At 43.0% G+C, this 24163-nt stretch overlaps 1 protein-coding gene across 8 annotated transcripts in view; it reads right to left on the bottom strand.

Annotated features, from left to right (window-relative positions):
• Positions 1-24163, bottom strand: part of slc36a4 (solute carrier family 36 member 4) — a 156178-nt gene that overhangs the window by 14006 nt on the left and 118009 nt on the right. The window contains exon 13 of one of the 8 annotated variants that reach the window (XR_011342097.1): positions 12896-13309. The exons of 5 other annotated variants lie outside the window; for them this stretch is intronic. Coding sequence is in view for 2 of the 3 variants with exons in the window: in XM_069890845.1 (XP_069746946.1) it covers positions 15130-15161 (32 nt within the window). In the remaining variant the exon portion in view is untranslated. Of the gene's footprint in view, positions 1-12429; positions 13310-14965; positions 15162-24163 lie in introns of those variants that run through there. 2 more of the 8 variants (XM_069890846.1, XM_069890845.1) reach the window with 2 other exon arrangements.

Genomic DNA, 24163 nt, shown 5'->3' with positions numbered 1-24163 from the left:
CTGAATGCATTCTAGACAGTACGAGACCTCCAGAGATGAAAGAGCAAAGCTTTTATAACAAGAGCCATGAGATATATACTCCCACTGCGAAATGATGGGAGTCACATGCTGATCAGTGAACCTTAAGAGAGGTTTCTGCAGAGAGTGGAGGAGTGGGTTTGTGGAGGTTTAGGAGTACATGGGGCTACTAATGCTGGTTGGGATATCCAGATCACATACCATACAGCTTATTGTGAGAACATTATAAAAGATTCAGAACACTATTTGACCTGCTGAGTTTCTCCAGTATTGCATTTTTACTTCAATCATGGTGTCCACAGACTTTTGTGTTTTACTCCTAACTACCATGCAATTCTTTTTAGTTTTGTCAATGAAACACCTGCTGAGGGTCTATGACAAATACTGTACGTGCTCATGGAATTTCTTTATGATTGAACCTTTATTGTTCTTTAAAAAAGTTTTGTCAAACTCTTGAGTCAGTGTTAGTTATGTACATTATAAGCTACAAAACATAAACATCCATAAAACAGAAAAAAAGGCAGCAAAAATAAGTCAATAAGCTTGTGTCTATTTAAACCTCTAATAACTGAAAAAACTGCCGTTCATTAATATGATTCACCACAACATCCACCACTATTTCACTCCCCAGGAAACCTAGATATTTGCCCCATTTTTGTGTGTCCAATTTATCAAACAGTTTGGAGCAGTTTCTAAATCAGGCACTGCCAGACAGATTAATGAAGGGGATGGCAAATTGCCAAGCAAAGTAAAAATTATTAGCAATGGAAGTGGAAAGAGGCAGGGGAGAGGAAGGGGGAGAGGGGGAAAAAGGGGAAGAAGAAGGGTAGAGGAAGGAGAATTGGCAAGGGAAGAGTAAGGGGAAGAAGAATGGGGAGAGAAAGAGGAAGGGTAGAGGAAGGGGAAGTGGTGGGGAAGTGGCAGGAGAAGAGTAAGGGAAAGAGGAAGGGGGAAGAAGACTGGGGAGATGAAGGGGAGAGCAAGGGGAGAGGGAGAGGAAGGGGGAAGGGTAGAGGAAGGGGAAGTGGCAGCAGAAGAGTAAGGGGGAGAGGAAGCAGAGGGAAGGGGAGAGGAAGTGGAAAGAGGAAGGGAGAGAGGAAGGGGAAAGGAAGGGGGAAGAAGGGAGAGAGGAAGGGGAGGAAATGGAATGGGAAAGGGGAAGGCTGGGGGAGAAGGGGAAGAGGAAGGAGTAAGAAGGGGAGAAGGAGGAGAGGAAGGGGAGAGGGGAAAGAAGGGGAGGAAGAAGAAGGGTAGAGGAAGGAGAAGTGGCAGGGGAAGAGTAAGGGGAAGAGGAAGGGGAAGAAGAATGGGGAGAGGAAGGGGAAGAGGAAGGGTAGAGGAAGGGGAAGTGGCAGGGGAAGAGCAAGGGGGAGAGGAAGCGGAGGGAAAGGGAGAGGAAGTGGAAGAGGAAGGGGAGAGGAAGGGAGAGAGGAAGGGGAGAGGAAGGGGAAGAAGGGAGAGAGGAAGGGGAGGAAATGGAACGGGAAAGGGGTAGGCTGGGGAAGAAGGGGAAGAGGAAGGAGTAAGAAGGGGAGAGGAAGGAGGAGAGGAAGGGGAGAGGGGGTAGAAATGGAAGAAGAAGGGTAGAGGAAGGAGAAGTGGCAGGGGAAGAGTAAGGGGAAGAGGAAGGAGGAAGAAGAACGGGGAAAGGAAGGGGAAGAGGAAGGGTAGAGGAAGGGGAAGAGGAAGGGTAGAGGAAGGGGAAGTGGCGGGGGAAGTGGCAGGGGAAGAGGAAGCGGGAGAGGAAGGGGGAAGAAGGGAGAGAGGAAGGAGGAGAGGAAGGGGAGAGGAAGGGGAGCGGAAGGGGAGAGGGAGAGGAAGGGGAAAAGGAAGGGGTGGAGGAAGTGAAAGGGGAAGGGAAAGAAGGGGGAGAAGAAGGGGAGAGGAAGGAAGTGAGGAAGGGGGAGAGGAAGGGGAAGAGGAAGGGTAGAGGAATGGGAAGTGGCAGGGGAAGAGGAAGGGGGAAGAAGAATGGGGAGAGGAAGGGTAGAGGAATGGGAAGTGGAATGGGTAGAGGAATGGGAAGAGGAAGTGTAGAGGAAGGGGAAGTGGTGGGTAAAGTGGCAGGGGAAGAGGAAACGGGAGAGGAAGCGGGAGAGGAAGGGGGAAGAGGGAGAGAGGAAGGGGAGGAAATGGAACAGGAAGGGGAGAGGCAGGGGAAGAAGGAGAAGAGGAAGTGGTAAAGAGGGGGAGAGGAAGGAGGAGAGGAAGGGGAGAGGAAGGGAAGAGGAAGGGGAAAAGGAAGGGGTGGAGGAAGTGAAAGGGGAAGGGAAAGAAGGGGAGAGGAAGGGGGTGAGGAAGGGGGAGAGGAAGGGGAAGAGGAAGGGGGAGAGGAAGGGTAGAGGAAGGGGAAGAGGAAGGGTAGAGGAACGGGAAGTGGCAGGGGAAGAGGAAGGGGGAAGAAGAACGGGGAGAGGACGGGGAGAGGAAGGGGGAGAGGAAGGGGGAGAGGAAGGGGGAGAGGAAGGGGGAGAGGAAGGGGGAGAGGAAGGGGGAGAGGAAGGGGGAGAGGAAGGGGGAGAGGAAGGGGGAGAGGAAGGGGGAGAGGAAGGGGGAGAGGAAGGGGGAGAGGAAGGGGGAGAGGAAGGGGGAGAGGAAGGGGGAGAGGAAGGGGGAGAGGAAGGGGGAGAGGAAGGGGGAGAGGAAGGGGGAGAGGAAGGGGGAGAGGAAGGGGGAGAGGAAGGGGGAGAGGAAGGGGGAGAGGAAGGGGGAGAGGAAGGGGGAGAGGAAGGGGGAGAGGAAGGGGAAAGAGGAAGGGGAAAGAGGAAGGGGAGAGGGCGAGGAAGGGGAAAGAGGAAGGGAAAGAGGAGGGGGAAAGGAAGGGGAAATGGAAGGGGTAGAGTAAGGGAAGAGGAAGTGGCAAGGGAAGTGGAAGGGGAAAGAGGAAGGGAAAGAGGAAGGGGAAGAAGAAGGGAAAGAGGAAGGGGAAGAAGGGAAAGAGGAGGGGGAGAGGAAGGGGAAGAGGAAGGGGAAGAATGGGGAGAGGAAGGGGAAGAGGAAGGGTAGAGGAAGGAGAAGTGGCGAGGAAGGAGAAGTGCCAAGGGAAAAGAAAGGGGAAGAGGAAGGGGGAGAGGAAAGTGGAGAGGAAGGGGAGAGGAAGAGAGAGAGGAAGCGGAGGGAAGGGGAGGGGAAGTGAAAGAGGAAGGGGAAAGGAAGGGGAAGGTGGAAGGGGAGAGGAAGGGGAATAAGAAGGGGAGAGGAAGGGGAGAGGAACGGGGAGAGGAAGGGGGAGAGGAAGGGAGAGAGGAAGGGGTGGAAATGGAACAGGAAGGGGGGAGGCAGGGGAAGAAGGGGAAGAGGAAGGAGGAGAGGAAGGGGAGAGGAAGGGGGAGAGGAAGGGGGAGAGGAAGGGGGAGAGGAAGGGAGAGACGGTGGAGAGGAAAGGGGTGAGGATGTGGGAGAGGAAGCAGAAGGAAGGGGAAAGGAAGTGGAGGAGGAAGAGGAGAGGAAGTGGAAAGAAGAGGGAGGGAGGAAGGGGGAGAGGAAGCAGAGGGAAGGGGAGAGGAAGTGGAAGAGGAAGGGGGAGAGGAAGGGGAAAGAGGAAGGGGAGAGGAAGGGAATGGGAGAGGAAGAGGAGAAGGGAAAGGAGAGGAAGGGGAAGAAGGGAAAGAAGAAGGGGAGAGGAAGGGGAGAGGGAGAGGAAGGGTAGAGGAAGGGGATGTGGCAGGGGAGAGGAAGGGGAAGAGGAAGGGGGAATAACAATGGGGAGAGGAAGGGGGAGAGGAAGGGGGGAAGAGGAAGGGTAGAGGAAGGAGAAGTGGCAGGGGAAGAGTAAGGGGAAGAGAGAAGACTGGGGAGATGAAGGGGGAGAGCAAGGGGAGAGGGAGAGGAAGGGGGAAGGGTAGAGGAAGGAGAAGTGGCAGCAGAAGAGTAAGGGGGAGAGGAAGCAGAGGGAAGAGGAGAGGAAGTGGAGAGAGGAAGGAGAAAGGAAGGGGGAAGAAGGGAGAGAGGAAGGGGAGGAAATGGAACGAGAAAGGGGTAGGCTGGGGGAGAAGGGGAAGAGGAAGAAGGGGGAGAAGAAGGAGAAGAGGAAGCAGAGAGGAAGGGGGAGAGGAAGGGGAGAGGGGGAAGAAGGGGAGGAAGAAGAAGGGTAGAGGAAGGAGAAGTGGCAGGGGAAGAGTAATGGGAGAGGAGGCAGAGGGAAAGGGAGAGGAAGTGGAAGAGGAAGGGGAGAGGAAGTGGAAAGAGGCAGGGGAGAGGAAGGGAGTGAGGAAGGGGGAGAGGAAGGGGAAGAAGGGAGAGAGGAAGGGGAGGAAACGGAATGGGAAAGTGGTAGGCTGGGGAAGGGGAAGAGGAAGGAGTAAGAAGGGGAGAGGAAGGAGGAGAGGAAGGGGGAGAGGAAGGGGGAGAGGAAGGGGGAGAGGAAAGGGGAGAGGAAGGGGAGAGGGGGTAGAAAGGGAAGAAGAAGGGTAGAGGAAGGAGAAGTGGCAGGGGAAGAGTAAGGGGAAGAGGAAGGAGGAAGAAGAACGGGAAGAGGAAGGGTAGAGGAAGGGGAAGAGGAAGGGTAGAGGAAGGGGAAGTGGCGGGGAAGTGGCAGGGGAAGAGGAAGCGGGAGAGGAAGGGGGAAGAAGGGAGAGAGGAAGGAGGAGAGGAAGGGGAGAGGAAGGGGAGAGGTAGAGGAAGGGGAAAAGGAAGGGGTGGAGGAAGTGAAGGGGAAGGGAAAGAAGGGGGAGAGGAAGGGGAAGAAGGGAAAGAAGGGGGAGAAGAAGGGGAGAGGAAGGGGGTGAGGAAGGGGAGAGGAAGGGGAAGAGGAAGGGGGAGAGGAAGGGGGAGAGGAAGGGGAAGAGGAAGGGGAAGAGGAAGGGTAGAGGAACGGGAAGTGGCAGGGGAAGAGGAAGGGGAAGAAGAATGGGGAGAGGAAGGGGGAGAGGAAGGGTAGAGGAATGGGAAGAGGAATGGGTAGAGGAATGGGAAGAGGAATGGGTAGAGGAAGGGGAAGTGGTGGGGGAAGTGGTGGGGGAAGTGGCAGGGGAAGAGGAAGCGGGAGAGGAAGGGGGAAGAAGGGAGAGAGGAAGCGGAGGAAATGGAACAGGAAGGGGAGAGGCAGGGGAAGAAGGGGAAGAGGAAGTGGTAAGGAGGGGGAGAGGAAGGGGGAGAAGAAGGGGAGAGGAAGGGGAGAGGAAGAGGAAGGGGAAAAGGAAGGGGTGGAGGAAGTGAAAGGGGAAGGGAAAGAAGGGGGAGAGGAAGCGGGAAGAAGGGAAAGAAAAAATCATATTTTAAATCTTTGGCTTCCATTTTCATCAGTTATCCATTCCCAGGCTATTTTGCTCTCTTTTGAGAGGGAATTACTCCATTTATCTCAGTTAGTCTTCGAGAAATAGTAATCCTACCTGGCCCACAGGAAAAAGAATCTCAGGACTGTTTATGATGTTATCTATGTACTCTGACAATAAATTTGAATTTGAACTTGATCTTTGTGAATTTGAATTAGCAGAGGGAAAGGTTCTAAGGGACAGCCCAATGAATTAAAAACAAAGCTGGAGAAACTCAGCAGGTTAAGCAGTCTCCTTCATGTAGCAAATCTAAAAAAAACCGAATGTCTGTTATGTATTTTAACATCTCTTACATAAAGGACAATGCTTGACCTGCTGAGTTTCTCCAGCTTGGTGTTTTTACTTCAACTGCAGTGTCTGCAGATTTTTATGTTTTACCATAGCCCAATTAATTGTTATTTCTGCTAATACCTGGTGTCAAGAGTATCCAGAAAAAGCAGCAACATCATCCTCTGGATATCTAAGAGAAAAATGGATTCCAAATCTGCCCAGTCCTAAACTGGTCAAAGCTCAACTAATGATGGGGCTATTGTGCTGTGGAAATATGACTGTGCTTTGCCTATCTGGATGCTAGCCACCCTCATCTTATTCACAGGGAGTTAATTTATTAATGATGATTAGCTTCCATCCCAACAATAATCAAGGACACAAGCCTGGTAGGAGCAAGAAATTTCCTACTGCTGCCAGTTTTAGCATTTTGCAGCAGATGTAAGCAAGTAGTATGGTTAAGTAACAAGGACAAACAGAATAAGCCTCTTTGGCTTGTTGCATTTGATAATTACAATGACACCGAGGCAGAGGTCAAGTAGCAGGAGATGAACAGACACAAGACATTTCAAGGCAGTTAATGGCTGCTTCCCCACAACCCACACTCACAATAAACTCTTCTTCTTCTTCTTTGGCTTGGCTTCGTGGACGAAGATTAATGGAGGGGGTAAATGTCCACGTCAGCTGCAGGCTCGTTTGTGGCTGACAAGTCCGATGACTGGTTTAGCAAGCTCAGAAGTTCTTCACCGCGACATTGATCACGTGTCTTTAATGTCTGGGCTTTGAACACCTTTCTAGGCATGGGATTCGCAAACTGCTGAATATTCTCTGCCTTGGGCGTCCTAAGATGTTATCTATAGCCATTGTCTTCACCACTAGCTTGCTCGTATTTCCTTATCTGCCTCTTAAAATGTGTGCCAGGATAAGACTATCTGCATTTATGTTGCAGTTTTAATTCTGGGGAAAATCCATACAGTTACACAAGAAGATCAAAATGTATATTCTGTTTTGCCTTTAAGTAGGTTCAATCTAATCTGATTCTACTTCAGTTCCATTTTCCTGCCTATCATCTGAACTTTGATTGGCCAATTCTAAAAACCTACCTTGGCTTTGAATGCCTTAAATTACTCAGCTCTGATGTTCTGAGGTGTAGAGATCACAAAAGATTCTCGATGTTCTGATTGTTCCTGTTCGCAAGTGCAAATGGGGCAAACACCTTATTCTGAAACGAACCAAGTTTGAGATTTCCCCAGAATGGGAAATGTCCTTTCAGCATTCTCCTTGTTAATAAGCCCCTTCCAGATATTGTGTTTCAAGCCTGAGTTTAGAAATCCATGCTTTGTGGTGGGTGACAGGATTTGAATTTACAAAACAAAGTAGGGATATGGGACCCATGATAATCTCTTGTACACAGCACCCATATTATGTCTATGAAAAACAGCATACATAGCCTGTTTTATGAGCCTTCACCATGCCATTTTACAAGCAACCCCAAGCAATTTATCAAAAAAAAGAAACTTCATTTTTTTAATATGTTGCAAAAGTAGTCTTTGACAGGTCTTTGGTTTAACTGACACCCATCTGCAAATGGGCATTACAGATAAAAACATTATTGCTTTGACACCCATCTGCAGATGGACATTACAGATAAAAACATTATTGCTTTGATTCTCATTTATTTTACCCTAAAGTGGTGCCCCAAAGATGACACAACTGAGTGAATGTCTGATGGATATCAAGGGAAGTAAACACCAGCGAGAAAAAAAAACTGCTGGAATAAATCAGCAGGTTGAGCAGCATCTGCCAGAAGAAAGGAATTGTCATCATACTGACATGAAACATCAACAATTCCTTACCCCACTGGCACTACTCAATTTCTGAGTTCCTTCAGATTCCAACATCTACATTTTCAAATGTCTCTGCAAATCTCTACGTTCATGATCACCACATTATTGATTTTTAAATCCCTGTAAGCAATATCAGAGGGGAGACTCTAAATTTCCCCTAGGGGAAATCCCCTAATATCAAAGGGGATTCTCTAAAAAAATTTTTCATGAAAATGCCGCCTTACAGCAGTGACTCTTTGCGCGCAGATCTCATGCGAATAATCAAATATTCCCATTCCGAACTCCTAAAAAAAATCAAACAAAAAACATAAAATCAAAATTACCTGACAGCATGGAGGCCCTAAGGTCGCTTGGAATCAGCAGAATCGGCAATCTCTGTCGGGCCGAGGGACTTTTAAATAGCTCATGCAAGTGCAACAACTCCTCTGCGGGAGTTTTAAACAGCTCAAGCAGATACAACAACAACTCTAGTAACGGATCACAAAGAAGACCCAACCATGTGGATGAGGTGGGGAGGGGGGTGCTACAGGTCAAGTTGAGACACCAGGACCTGAGGCTTCCGCTCCCTACCATCCTCCTGACCAAACTACAATCCTTGGAGAACAAATCTGATGAACTCCAAGCCAGACTTCAACATCAGAGAGACATCAGGGAGTGTTATGTGATATACTTTACGGAAACATGACTAAGTGCAGACATTCCAGACGCAGTACTGCAGCCCAAGGGCTGCACCCTCCATTGTGCTGATCAATTACTAGCGTCTGCAAGAGGCGGCGTTTGTGTCATCATGGCACACAGATGTGATGGTCATATCCCAATCCTGCTCCTCTGACGTGGAACATCTGGCGATCAAATATCGCTCATTCAACTGCCTTGATCACAGTGTACATTCCGCCCCAGGCTGGCATGGGAGGGACTGGGCACTGTGATAAACAGCCATGAGACATCACATCCAGATGCCTTCCTGATTATTGTGGGAGACTTCAATCAGGCTAACCTGAAGAAGTCTCTGACAAACTACCACCAATGCGTCACATGTGAGACCAAGGGAACCAACGCATTCGATTACTGTTACACCACCATCAAAAAATGCATACGAGTCATACCACGACAGCACTTCGGCAAGTCTGATCATCTGGCTGTACTTCTACTCCTGGGGTACAAGCAGAGACCACAGCGCCAGTGGTGAAGATGTGGTCTAGGGAGGCGGAGGAGCTTCTGCAGGACAGCTTTGAATCAGTGGACTGGAACATATTCATGAATTCATCCATAGACTTGAATGAAAATGCGACAGGTGTCACTGACATCATCAAAATCTGCATGGATGAGTGTGTGCCCATGTGCAAAAACTGGGTGTTCCCCAACCAGAAGCCCTGGATAAATCAGAGAACCTGCTGAAGGCGAGAACAAGGGCATTTAAGGTCAGGAATCGAGATCTTTACAAGTTGTCTAGGTACGACCTGCGCAAGACTATCTCTGAAGTAAAGTGGCAATTCCGGAGGAAACTAGAGACATAGAAATATACACAGGGAGTGCAGGCCATTACAGCCTACAAAGTGAAGGTGAACACTATAGATGGCTGCGATGCTTCACTACCCAATGAGCTGAACACCTTCTACGCCCTCTTTGAGGAGAAGAGCCAAACAATGCCGACTAGAATCCCTGAATAGGCTGAGGTCCCTGTGATACCCATCTCTGAAGGTAATGGCAGAACACCATTCAAAAGAGTGAACCCTTACAAAGTGCCAGGCCCTGACAGTGAAACTGGCAGGGTATTGAAGATCTTCACAAACCAACTAGCCGGAGTATTCATGGACATTTTCAACTCTCGTTGTGGCAGTCAGAGGTTCCCACCCATCAATCATCTCAGTACCCAAGAAGAGTTGTGTGAGGTGCCTCAATGATTGCCGCCCAGTAGCACTAACTTCTACCATGATGAAATACTTCGAGAGGCTGATCATGACCAGAATTAACACGTACCTTGGCAAAAGATCTGGACCCATTGCAATTCACCTATCGTCACAATTGCTCCACAGCAGGTACAATATCGCTGGCTCGCCTCTCAACTCTGGATCATCTCGAAAACAGCAATTCACACATACGTCTCCTCTTCATAGACTACAGCTCAGCCTTCAATACCATTATACCCTCAGTGCTGGTCAAGAAGCTACAAACTCTAGGCCTCTGTATCCCCCTCTGCAACTAGACTTTCTCATCTGAAGACAAGTCAGCACTAATTGGAAACATCTCCTTCTCACAAGTGCACCCCAAGGACACATGCTTAGCCCACTGCTATACTCGTTATACACCCATGGCTGTGTGGCCAGGCACAATACCAATGCCATCTACAAGTTTACCGATGACACCATAGTTGTCAGCAGAATTACAAACAGCAATGAGGAAGTGTACAGGAGGGAGGTTGAATGGTGTAACAGCAACAAAACCAAGGAGATGATTGTGAACTTCAGGAGAAAGTAAGGGGAACATGAGCCAGTCGTCATCGAGTGGAGAGGGGCAAGAACTTCAAATTCCTGGGTATTAACATCTCCAAGGATCTGTCCTGGAGCCTCCATTTCATTACAATCAGAAAGATATACTTTGTGAGGTGACTGAGGCGGTTCAGTATGTCATCATAGACTTCTACAAGTGTACCATGGAGTGCATTCTGGCTGGTTGCATCACTGCCTGGTATGAAGGTTCCAATGCTCATGACAAGGAAAAACTCCAGAGGGTTGTTAACTCAGCCTGCACATCAAAGATACCAGTTTTCACTACATCAAAGACAGCCACAAGAGGCAGTGTCTTAAGAAAGCAGCCTCTATCCTTAAAGACCCCAACCACCCAGACCACTCCCTCTTCATTCTGCTACCATCGGGGAAAAGGTACAGGAGCCTAAAGACAAGTGGCACAAGGACAGCTTCTTCCCCGCTGCCATCAAATTCCTGAATAATCAATGAACCAGACACTGCCTCACTTTTTGTGCCCTCTTATTGTTATTATTTTTTTATATAGTAAAGACAATTATAATATGCATGCTTGCACTATGATGCTGCCGAAAGGTACCAAATTTCATGACGATAAATCCTGATTCTGATTAAATCCTGATTCTGAAAATATTGACTCAGAAGTTAAAGAGATGAGCAAGTGCAATAAATATTACAAACAGGATTATATTTTCTGATACCACAGTTCATTCAATGAATTGTGACTGATTGGATTAATCAATCAAGTTGGGGATTACCACTGGATTAATGGGAGGGATTCAAAGTCTTCTTCTTTGGCTTGGCTTCGCGGACGAAGATTTATGGAGGGGTAATGTCCACGTCAGCTGCAGGCTCGTTTGTGGCTGACAAGTCCGATGCGGGACAGGCAGACATGGTTGCAGCGGTTGCAAGGGAAAATTGGTTGGTTGGAGTTGGGTGTTGGGTTTTTCCTCCTTTGTCTTTTGTCAGTGAGGTGGGCTCTGCGGTCTTCTTCAAAGGAGGATGCTGCCCGCTGAACTGTGAGGTGCCAAGATGCATGGTTTGAGGCGATATCAGCCCTACTGTAGCAGCTAAAATAAAGTGCCACCCAAGTAAAGTTGCAGTATAGAACTGCAGCAATGCCAAATTGCAGAACAGCATGCAATGGACAGTGTTAAGGAATTGCACATATCCCATCAAATCAAAGGACTACAGTCCCTCCAAGTCTGGTTGTGAATGGTATTTGTCTAAAAACAATTAAAAGGAGAATGAAAGGATGTTCATCCCTGTCCTCAATGATGGCACAGGCAAAGACGAAGCAGAATCAGGTGCAATCAAATTCAACTGACATTGCCAACAGTATGATCTGAAATAACCTCGCCAGGATCCAGAGCAACATAGAACAGCTTTCAGCTAATTTGATCAATATAAAAAATGACTGAAAGCAGTGGGTTCAGCTAAAGTTATGCGATGAAACTAGTTCCTGACTGTGAGGTCAGCTGTCCTTCTAGGCACATTATTCCCATGAAACGTTTCCAATACTGACATCTACCAACAATGTGGAAAATTGCCCAGAGGTATTCAGTTCTCAATAAGTAGGGCATACCTAATTTGACCACTTCCTGCTCAGCTTTCTATCATTAAGAAAGCAATGAAAAGCAATATCAACAGGTGTTTTCTAGCAGTATGCACCAATGACCAGCTGAATGATTCTCAATTTGGGTCATCAGGACCATTTAGATTTAGATACTATGACAGTTTAGATCCAAACACTGACTAAATTATTGAATTCCAGACCTGAAGGAAGAGGGACAACATCACATCACAGTAATTACAAGTAGAAGTGAGGTCAGGTCATCACTGCAAGAATTTATTTGATCAGTACCTAAAGTCCAATCTTCAGTGGCTTCTTCAATAACCTGCCTTCCACAAGATCAAAAAGTGAAGGTGTTCATTTGCAACTCTTCAGATAATTAAGCAGACCCTGCTCCAACCTACAAGACTGCAACACGTTCAAATTGGTAAGCTGTCAGTGACATTCACATCACTCAGTTCCAAGCAGTTACCAATTCCAACTCACTCCCCCTGAAATTTCAACAATATTACTGTCACAAAATTCTTCCTCTCAATGTTCTGGATTTTATCATGGAACAGAAACACAGATGGGAGTGGTTCAAATACAGTGGCTGAAAAGATCAGAAGAAGTGCATGCTATTGAAATTCACAAGCAGTAAATAAATAAAATGTTGAGGAAAAATTAGGAAAATCTTTGGAAAGCAGGATAGGGAAATCTAGAATTTTTTTTTAATGTCAGGTCTTAACTTTGCAATATAGCTTATCTGTCCAAACAAACACACACTTGTGGGAACAGGAGGACTGCACATGCTGGAGCCAAGAGTGAACAAAGGAAGAACTCAGCATCTAGGATCAGTTAACATTTTGGGTTGAAACCACTTGTTTAGGCATACCTTGGGTAATACCTTGCGGCACAGAATGAACAATGTGGCATCCTTCCAAATTCAAGAGGCAATAAACACACTTTTGGAATGCAAAAAGCACATAAATTTATTTGCATGCAGCAAAATTCCCAGATCAGCAATGACATATACACCTAGGTGCTCTGTTTCAAGGATGAGGAGAACAGAATAATTATTGGCAAGTAACCACAGTTTTCCCTTCTATTTTTATTCAAACACAACTTTTATGTTGGCATGGAAGCTCAGATTAAAGTTTCAACTATCCAACAGGGCAGTGCTCCCTCACAACTAAACTGAGGTATCAATCCATTTTATGCCATCATGAGTATTGTAATTGAAAGTGCCTTTCCATAAAAACTCAGTACATTTAGATATGGAAGAAAGAAGCAGCAAGAAAATTAAAGCAACAATTGCTCTAATTGAACAAGTTAGTTCGTTAGCTTAGACCAGAGTGTTATTATTTCCAAGCTTTTAACTATTAAAGAATAGTTGGTTAACAATTTTCTTAAACAAAACCATCTTCGGTGTGACTGAGCATACTAATTGCTTACCTATATGAAACAATAGCCAAAGAGAGATGATCAATTCATTAATGTAATAATTCTTCATTGATGAAATTTGAGGATACATTTTGACCTTTTATGTTTTATTTTCATTTGATGTAAATGTTTTTAATGTGATTAGATGCACTCACTCTTCCAGATGAAATACAGCCTTAGCTTTGTTTTTTGATTCATGGTATGAATCAAAAGCTACAAAATATAGGTAACCCTCAGGATAAGCTGCTGAGATTTTTTTTTGTTAGTTTTCTTTTTTTTCATAGAGTAGGTTAGGTGGGGTTTGTCTTTTCTGTCATCACACAATGCAATGAAGTGGTACCAAGTTTATACTGTTTGAAGTTTCATCTTGATATGCATACAACTGTGATGCAGTATTTTCCGTTTTGTTCCCTTTTCTTCATTGTACTGTATTATAAAAAAAACAATTTATAAAATTGAAAAAGAATATGCAATTATTCAAAACTTAATTTCTCTAATTAAAAATTAATACATTTGCATTTGTTAAGTCACCCTGTGGGCTTGACATCATATGCAGTGCCTCCAGATAGGATCAGCACTTTTTATATGATACAACATTACTCCGTAGTGCAAAATTAATTGGTTTCCGATTTCCTAAGTGTCCTAGGCAAAGCAACAATTGATTGCAGACCTGATGTGAGGTCTTTCTCATACTGATTATATTTTATACAATGAACAGGATTATAGCATTCTTTCTATTATTTTTTCTGTCCATTTTTCTTATCTTCCTAACAAAATGAACAACCTCCCTGCCCCTATTGTTCCCATCTTGTACTCTACCTGCTTCTTCTTTGTTTGTTGATATCCTGGTGAAAACTGCATCCATTTTCCCAATTTGCAATTCCGATTCTGGTAAAGAGAGTGGTGGCGTGTTGTTTTAAGTTAATACTGGCTGGTGCATGGAAATTGGGGTCATGTCAACTCCTGCTTTATTGCCTTGTAGCAAATTTCAATTAAGTGCAGACCCTTCTATTTACCCTTGAGGGTTTTTAATCAGTGATTCTTACCTGAGTTTATATCCCTCCCGATGCCAATTACAAACAGGCTCTTTAGGAGGTGCATCATGTTGCCAGAAAACAAGAGAGAGCCCACCCTGACACACTACAAATCATAGTCGGTAACTTTAATCAGGCTTGTCTCAAGAAAACCTGCCCAATTATCACCAGCACGTAACCTGCTGTACCAAAGGTCCAAGTATTTTACGATAAGAATGGAACATTTACCTTTACTTGATCACTCCTACACCAAGGAAGGCCTACTGTTTTTTCCCCCAAAGACTACATTTTGGCAAATCAGATCACTTGGCTGTGCTCCTCTGCCTTCATGAAAAGCCTAAAAACAGGGGCTCCAAAGATCAAGACAGCCAAAAGGTGGTCATAGAAAGCCAAAGAATGGTTACAGGACTCCTTTGAGTCAGGGATTAAGAACTCAGCAGAGGATCTGAATGATTATACCAGGGTCATTACAGACTTTATCAAAATAAGTGTGTCTCTTTCAAATCATTCAAGGCTTTCCCTAACAGAAACCCTGGATGAACAATGAAATCTGGAACTTGCTGAGAGCCAGATCACAGGCATTTAAGTCAGCAGATCCAGGACGCTACATAAGGAACAGGTACGACCTACAAAAACTCATCTCCCAGGTGAAGTGGAGGTTCTGGATAAGAATGGAAACAATTAAGGATGCCAAATAGGTATGGCAGGGCCCCTAAATTACCTGCTATAAAACCAAAATTGGTGCAATAGGAGAGAGCAAACTTTCACTCCCATGTTAACTTAAGGCCGTCTATGATCACCAGAACAAGTAAGAACCACTGTGCACCCCCATGTCCCCAATGATCCTCCACCGTCAGTATCAGAGGATGATGTGCGGGGTGCTTCAGGAGAGTGAATCCAAGGAAAGCATTTGGTCTAGACGGAGTACCTGGCCAAGTATTGAAAACGTGCTGACCAACTTGTCAGCAGCTATCATCAATATCTCACACTGACACGGTGTGGTGCCCTCCTGATTCAATCAGGCCTCAATCGTACCTGTGCCCAAGAAGAGTGTGGAGACCTGCCTAAATGACTATTGACCAGTGGCACTCACTTCCACAGTGATGAGGTGTTTTGAGAAGCTGGTGTTGAAGCATATCAGCATCTATCTGAGCAGCAACATATATCCATCCCAATTTGCATACTGCAGTAACAGGTCTACGCCGGATGCCATCACACTGGCTCTACACAAAGCCCTGGATAACCTGGACAGCAAAGATACATACTTCAGAATGTTCTGTATTGACTACAGTCTGGCACTCAACACTATCATTGCTCAAAACTTATCAGCAAACTCCAAGTCTTGTGTCTCAATACCACTGTTCAATCAATACCTGAATTTCCTCACCTCTGGACCCCAATCAGTAAAGATGGGTAAGAGCATCTCCACAGTCTCCATCAGTACCAGAGCACAACAGGGCTGTGATGGTAAAAGTTCAAAAACCCAGATGCCAGAAATCCAGACCACCTGAGAAACTGAAGCTGAAACTTTTTAAATTTAGCATGCTTTTGTGTGTGTGCATGCCTAAGAGCCACGGATGTACGGCGGCAACAAGTGGCCATGCTTAATACAGGCAGGCAATCTTATCATAAAGAAATTCATTGTTATACTATATTTTTATTTTACAATGTTCATTTTTCAACAATTTCAGGGATTACACACTTGCTTTTGTTTATTTTTTTGTTTGTTTTAATAAATGAAGCATGCTGTATTTGCTAATGAATAAACTATCAAAATTTACTTGTTCATTTCCTTATTCCTCCTTAAATTTGAATTTTAAAGTATTGCTCAAGAAACCGGAAAATTCAAACCTACCCAATCACCGAGCATACCGGATTTTAGGGCTTTTACTGTACTTAGCCTCCTGTTCTGCTGGCTTTATACCTATGACTGTGGGCTTGGTAGGACAACTATACGATCTACAGATTTGCTGATGAATCCTCATTAGTGGGTTGGATGAAAAGGGGAAATGAGTCAGCACACAAGAGGGAGATTAAAAACTTGGCTGAATGGTGTACTAACAACAACCTCACACTCAATGTCACCAAGACCAAGGAGCTGATTGTGGTCTTCAGGAAGGGAAAATCAGAAGTGTACAATCCAGTGATCATTGGGGGAATGAGAGGGTGAGCAAATTTAAATTCCTGGGAGTCACCATCTCGGAGGACATTTCGTGGACCCAACACGAATGTCATCGTGAAGAAAGTACGTCAGGGTCTCCACTTGCTTAGGAGTTTATGGAGGCTTGGTATGACATGGAAAATCATGGCAAACTTCTACAGATGTGTGGTGGAAAGTGTGCTGACCAGCTGCATCACTGCCTGATATGGGGGCACCAATACCTCTGAGTGGAAAGTGCTGCAAAGGGTAGTTGACATATCTCCACACATCACAGGTAAAGCTCTTCCCACCATCAAGAAAACCTACATAGAACGCTGCTGCCAGAGAGCATCAGCAATCACCAAGGATCCACACCACCCATGAAATGCTTTGTTCTCGCTGCTGCCATCAGGAAAGAAGTATGAGTGCTACAACACTTGCATCACCAGGTTCAGGAACAGTTGCCATCCCTCCACCATCAGAGACCTAAACTCAAACAGACTCATTTAAAGACTCTTACTTTTCACATTATTTATGACTGAATAATTCTTTTTACTCTATTGTAAAGTTTGTTAACATTTCTTTCTTTTGTATTCGTATCTTTTCTGGAGTACAGTTTTTTGCTACAAGAAAATGGATCTCACAGTTATACATAATATCATGTATGTACTTTTTCAACAAACTGAACTTTGAACTAGCTTCATAACAGCAAATTGGGAAAAGGACATTCTTTTCCACTCAGACGTTAAAATAAATTGTGAATCAATCAGAGTCTAGAACTGATCCTTGTCAAAGCCTCTAACAGATTGCAAATCTTAAGGCAACAAGTTTATTCCTGCTCTCTATTTTAACTGGTCTCTCTTCATTCCAACATTATATTCTGAACCCACAAAGCTTTTTCTTAATAACAATCTTTAGTGTATTACCTTATCAGATGCCTTTTGGAATCTTGTAAGTTCTCCAGATTTTAACTCACCTAGCCCTGTTGGTTATAGTTCATAACCAGTAAGATTGAACAAATGCACTTTTCTCCTCACAAGACTCTAATTATCAGATGATTTTCTTTAGGAACTCAGTAATTGTATTTATGATGGAGGCCACGTTTGGCAAGAAGAAATTGGGCAGTTGACATGCAGTATATGGATTTTAGTGAGGCATTTGACAAGTTTCCATGGGACATATGTTCATAAAGTCATTAGACCTGGGATCCATGCAACCTTGGTTGCATGAATTCAGAATTGACTTGCCTGTAGAGGGTAGGAGTGGATGTAATATATTCTGCCTGGAGGTCAGAGACTAATGGAGTACTGCAGGGATCTGTTCTGAGACCCCTGCTCTTTGTGGCTTTTATAAATGACCTGGATGAAGAAGTGGAAGGATGGGTCAATAATTTTGTAAGTGACATGAAAGTTGGAGGATTTGTTGATGGTATATAAGGCTGTTGTAGGTTACAACAGAGATATAGACAAGATGCATAGTTAGGCAGATGGTGTTCAATCCATTTTAGAACGTCGAAATTGAGGGTGGAGTACACGGTTAATGGCAGGATTCTTAACAGTGTGCAAGAACAGAGGGACCTTGGGTCGAAATCCATAAACCTCTCAAGGTTGCCGCGCAAGTTGATAGGGAAGTTAAGATGATTTATGGAATATTGGCCTTCATTTGGCAGGAGATTGAGTTCAAGAGTCACGAGGTAATGTGAGCTCTATAAAACTCTGGTTAATCCACACTAGGAATATTGCATTCAGTTCTGGTTGTTTCATTACAGAAAGGATGTGGAAGCTTTAGAGAGGGTGCAGAGAAAATTTACCAGGATGTTACCAGGATTGATGAACATGTCAATGAAGCATATTTAACAGAGCTAGGACTTTTCTCTTAGCAACAAAGAAGGATGAAAGGCCATGTAATAAAGGTCTACAAGATCATGAGAAGCATAGATAGGGAGGACAGCCAGCATCTTTTTCCTAGGATGACAGTAACAAATACCGGAAGTCATCTGTACAAGGGGAGGTGAGGAAAGTTTTGGGGAGATGTCAGAGGTAATTTTCTCTTAAAAAAAACCCACAGAAATTAATGGGAGCCTGGAAGGCATTGCCAAGGGTGATGGTGTAGGCTGAAAGAATAGGCACATTTATGAAAGAAAAATATGTTTTGTGTATGAGGTAGGAAAGGTTTTGACTGTTGAGAAGGCTTATATAAGTTGGCACATCGTCGGCCAAAGGGCCTGTACTGTAATGTTCTCTCTTCGAAGGCTAGGACTAACTGAATATTGATTCTTTCCATATTATCTCCCTTGTTTCTTGAATAGTGTTGATTCATTTATTACTTTAAAGTATGCTGGAACTTTTGCATAACCTAGGGAGCTTTGGAAGATCAACAAATGTACCCACTATTTCCACTGTCGTCTCTTTTAAACAACAAGATTCAGGTTATCCAGTAAGTTTGTCCATTTTGAGTCCATTGCTATTAATTAGTTTTTGGTTCTTTGTTGTCAATATACATTTGGTTCACTTCTTTTCATGCTCTATTTACTTTGTCTTCAACTGTGACAATGCATGTAAGTGACTTAATTAATTCCTCAATCATTTCTATATTCACCATATTGATTTGATCTGTCTCCATGATACATTTATGCAGGTTTCTTTCAGTTTACATAATTGTAGAATATCTTATTTATTCTCGATCGAGTTCCATCATCTTTCTCCTTGTCAATTTTAGAACTGCATAGTAAATCATTTTTTTTTGTGGTGTGGCTTTTTCTTCAAACAGTACAATGGGGTCTAAACATCACATTATCAAAAGAACATGAATGTTGCATTAATGAAAACAAGATCAAATATTTTAACCTTGTACATTTTACAAAAATAAGTTTTTTTTTTAATTATGAAAATCTTTGCAAGATGATGTAAACATCTATGCACTGGTTGTTTAAGAAGAAAAAGTGAAACAGAATCAGGATTATTGGTAGATCACTGAAGATTGAAGTTTGTTTGTTCACTAATAAAATCTGATAAATTGCAGTTTCTGCATGATTTACTGCCAGGAAGTATTTTGACCTTGGCAGAATCAGAAAGCTAAAGGTAGAATATTAAGCAGGCCTCACTCATGACAACTAATCATAAAGTATTGCAGTTTTATGTTCTTGTATCTGAAGTGGTATTACTCATTCCACCTTCGTACTCCTACAATCCCCAAGCTATCATTATAAGCTTTGGCCAGTTGCACACACAATACTGATAATACTGATCACATGGCATGTAGCAATCCAGCACACACGTACGCACGGGCACATTAATCATCATCCCCAGAATCAACTGAAGCCATTCTTCTGTCCTGCTGCTGCAGAAACCATCAATCAGTATACGCAGAAAAGATTGCAGCACTGTGGATAATGTAAAATCATTATGTATAATATAATTCTTTCACTAATGTTCACAGTTCTGAGACAATTGTTTATTGACCTTCTTTCATTGCTTGGGAAAATAATGCTGAATCACAGAATTGCAGAATTATTCTAGCGCAAGAGGTTAGCCAATCATGTTTATGCCAGCTCCTAATCAAGCTATTTCGGCAGTCTCATCTTCCTACTCTCTGTCCATGGCCTTCCAAATTATTCATCATCAAGTGTCCACCCAATTCATCTTTGTAGGCACTGGTTGATCCACCATCTTTGAAGCAGTAAACTTGAGATCATAAATACTCACTGTGCTAAAAACACATGGTAATCACAGGATATCTTTGTTGTCCCTAGGCCTTAAACCACCTGATAAATCATCGATGATCTGATTCACCACAGTCAAATTTACTTCCACAATCATCCCCAGGAGCCCACCCTGCAGCAAGAACTCATTTAACTCAAGGTAAAATTTAGCAATTACAAAACTGAATAACTGGAAGTAAATCATAAATCAGAAACAGTTGCATGTCACTAGCATCCCTTCTACAGGTGCTCTATTGAAAACGTTCTATCAGGATGCATTACTGTATGATATGGGAACTGCTCCATGAAAGACTAAGAAACTGCTGTGAATGGAGCTCAGGCAATCACATAATCTCCCCAACCCCAATGATAACTCTTGATGCCCTGGAAAAGCAGCCAATATATTAAAAGACTCATCCCAGCGGCACTCTCTTCATCCCTCACCTGTCAGGAAGAAGACTCACAAGTATGACATTACACCAGACTCAAAGATGTTTTTTTCAACCATCATTGTCGGACTGATGAATGAACTCCAAAAAAGGAATTATGTTGCCTTTGCTCCGTATTAAATAATGTTTCTCTGCAACTCTGCACTTTTATACTGACTCCTACTTCCAATATGTATAAGGTGCCTACTGGTCTGCTAGCAAAACAATACACCCTGGTCCATGTGGAAATAAATAAATGTAGCTGGAACTCTGCACAAGGTGAATAATGTAAAGGCAAATTGATGAAATTACACCCAGTGATGAATAATGACGACATAATTAAAACCAACATCAGAAAAGGAAATGAAATTAGAATTAAGAGTACAAGCACCCACAGTTTGCAGAAATAGCAATAATTCACGTGTAAAATTCCTAATTAAAAAAAACTTTAGTTTTGCTTTGAGCCACGCTTTCTGTTGTAGACATTTCAACTTTTCCTGACAGTTTAATACTCTTGTAACGACCAAGATTTTTATCTGCTGCACCAGGAAGGTGGTCCACTTATGGTGATAGAGCCTCTATATTCGTTCTTACATTGGTGATAAAAGTTATAGAAAAGTAGGAATAGTATTTTGCAACAGTTAAGCTCCCTAGAAAATAATGGTATATTTAGGGTTTATTTATTATAATAAAATTAAAAAGAATTGCAACCCACATAGGATTGAAAACTATTCCTCCTAACCTTTAGAGACTTCCAATTCACACTTTACAGATGCTAAGATCACTGTTCTTATTGGAAACATTTATGCCTTTTTCTGTAGATTGGAAGCATTATTTCTTCACTTCCAGCAAAGTCCAACTATTTCCAATGTACCTACTAGTAAAAGTTAATTAGAGGTTGCAGTAACATCTTTCATAACATGGCTGGGTGTCAAATAAATGGTACAAATTTTGTTGACTAATCATTTTTGCAGGATCTGCAGATTGCCACAATTGGATTGAGAAGGCAAGTGAGTAGGTTTTTTTCCATACTCCATTCTGTCAGCCTTCACATGAGAGGTATCAGTGCCTTCCAGATGCCTCGCAGCTAGTTCAAATAGTCTTGGGCCAGGGATTCTGCTGAATCAGTACACAAAAGTATTGGAGAAATGGAGCAGGTCATGCAGCATCTATGGAAAGCAAGGGGTAGTTGAAGTTTAAGGCCTGAGCCCTTCATCAGGAATCCACTGTATTAATAAAGGTATTGTTTGTTACAAGGAGATTCTGTTCTTTGGATATCAATTGGCACAATCATGTTTGCGTTAAGAGTGCTTGCTTCTGGTGTCTGATCAACGACAGCCATATTTTTCCAGTGTTGAGAGATATCTCTGTGTTGCCCTTGTTTCTGGTACCTAAAAGAGAGCAGGGTTAACTCCTGCTTGGTAAATGGTTGGCTTGGTCTTGAGTTTAAGATTTTACATATGAACAAAATATATTTTTAAATCATAAAAATTAAGAAAATATTCATGTCAGCTTTAAGAAAAAAATCTGTGATTTTATTTCTCTTGTTTCATTTGAAATATTCTAAGGTTGATGTGTAGGAAGGGAGGGGCATGCAGTGTGGGAGAAAGTTCTTAATCAGCCCTGTAGCTTTTCCAAAAACACCAATTTTTTTTGCACACTCTGTTTTACCGGTTTCTAACAACAATGATAATCACTTTTATCCCTAATGTTCCTGTATAAAAGAAGCTGATCCTTTATCATTTCCTGATATAAATATAGAAATAGTCAATTTGTAGGAATGCAGGAAATATTTGTCTTTATTCCCTGATTTTAAAAATTAGGTAGCCAGCAACTGGAAAATTTTGAAAACACAAATCAATGTGAAATTAATCTGCAAAAATCCTTAGAAACTGATGTGATATTGAATTTGCTTTGGGGAGCATAAGATTTTGTCTTCTCAAAATCAATTTTCTCATGGAAATTGTCCAACAATACAGCATATTACAACAATTAAAAAAATCACAATGAAGTTCGCATTTGCATGGCTGTAATAATTATTTGTGGGAAGCAATACTATACATTCTCAATGTAGGAGAGATATAAATATTAGAATGCAATCAGTCAAACTTAAAAAAAACAGTTGCTTGCTTGCTTTTACCAAGAAAACCGCACTGCAAACTTTCAAATAAAATTTATGATGTGACACGTTCAGTCCAGAATTTCTAATTAGGACAAAATGTATCATTTTTAAGGTTGAATTTTATGGCTTTGCACAAATTAATAAATGCACTCTGAACTGACTGGCAGATGATGAATGATGATAAGGTTTAACTCTAATAGTTCATTTAACAGAAACTAAAAATAAAAAAATCTCTTGAAGATAAGGTTCAAAACTCCCACAGGCAAAATATGAGGTGTGTTGACAATTAAAGACAAATTGATCTTCTGATTTTTAACTAATGAAATAAAATCCTGGTAAATAAAAAAACATTTTAATATCAATAATTTTTTCAAATGTAACAACCCAAATCTTCATGGATGGCAGACAGACACCATTCCTCCTGGAAATGGCAATCTTAGCCATACTACTGAGGCCAAGCTCTTTTCCATATGGGGAAACACTGCGCTCCCTTTTACAAGGCCATTCGTTCTTGAGACTTATTCCTCACTGATTACTGAGGGAGCACATAGAAGCAAGAATACAAGGAATGACCTAAAGAGTACGAATAAGGATGCAGGACATAAAGTAGCAAAAATTATTTCACTATTTACACTTTTTGATTTTAAGCTACAACCTCTCCTTGTGAGTAACCACCTTAGAAACAATTGGCTTCATATTACAAAACTACAAGACACAGGAGCAGAAATTAGCTTTTCAGCCCATCGAGTCTGCCCTGCCAATCCATCATGAGCTGATCCATTTTCCCATGCAGTCCCACTGCCTAGCCTTCTCCCCATAACTTTTGATGCCCTGTCTAATCAAGGACCTATCTGCCTTAAATACACCCAATTACCTGGCCTCCACAACTGCTTGTGGCAACAAATTTCACAGATTTACCACCCTCTGGCTGAAGAAATTCCTACACATTTTTTGTTCTTAGCGGCCGCCCCTTTAATCTTGAAGTTGTGCTCTGTTGTCCTGGAGTCTGTCCATGCCTTTCAACATTCAAAATGATCCTGTGAGATCCTCCTTCATTTGCCTAAATTCCAATAAATACAGGCCAAGAGATGTCAAATGCTCTTCGTAAGATAACCCTTTCATTCGGGAATCATCCGAGTGAACCTCCTTCAAATCCTCACCAATGTCAGCACATCTTTTATTAAACGAGGACCCCAAAACGGCTCATCATACTCCAAGTGATGCCTAACTAGTGCCTTATTAAGCCTCAACATGATATCTCTCCTCCTTTCTATCCCTCTTGAAATGAATGCTAGCATTGCATTTCCCTTCTTCACTACCTTCTGAACCTGCAAGTTAACCTTCAGGCTATCCAGCATGAGGACTCCCAGGTTCTTTTGCATCTGGGTATTTTCAATTTCCTCATCATTTTTTTAAAAAGTCTGCTCGTTTACTTTTTCTACCAAAGTGCCTGAACATACACTTTCCGACATTACATTTTGTTTGCCACATCTCTGCCCGTTCTCCTGATCTGTCCTTCTGCAGCATCATTATTTCCTCTCCTCCACTTACCTTTGTATTATCAGCAAACTTAGCCATAAACCCATTCATTCCATAATCTAAATCATTAATATACAACTTAAAAAGAAATGGCCTCAACAACGAACCCTGAGGAACATCTCAAGTAACTTGCAGCCAATCAGAATATGAGCCAATGCTCTACCCATACTAGTATGTTTCCTGTTATACCGTGGCTCTTGTAGTGTCATGTGCAGCACCTTATTAAATGGCTTCTGAAAATCCAAATATACAACATCCACTGTATTTTCCTTATCCAGCCTGCTTGTCACCTCAAAAAATTCCAACAGGGTTGTCAA

The sequence above is a fragment of the Narcine bancroftii genome, chromosome 7 (genome assembly GCF_036971445.1).
Source record: "Narcine bancroftii isolate sNarBan1 chromosome 7, sNarBan1.hap1, whole genome shotgun sequence".
NCBI lineage: Eukaryota > Metazoa > Chordata > Chondrichthyes > Torpediniformes > Narcinidae > Narcine > Narcine bancroftii.
The sequence above is the reverse complement of the archived record's forward strand: the minus strand, read 5'-3'. Positions and strand labels throughout refer to the sequence as shown.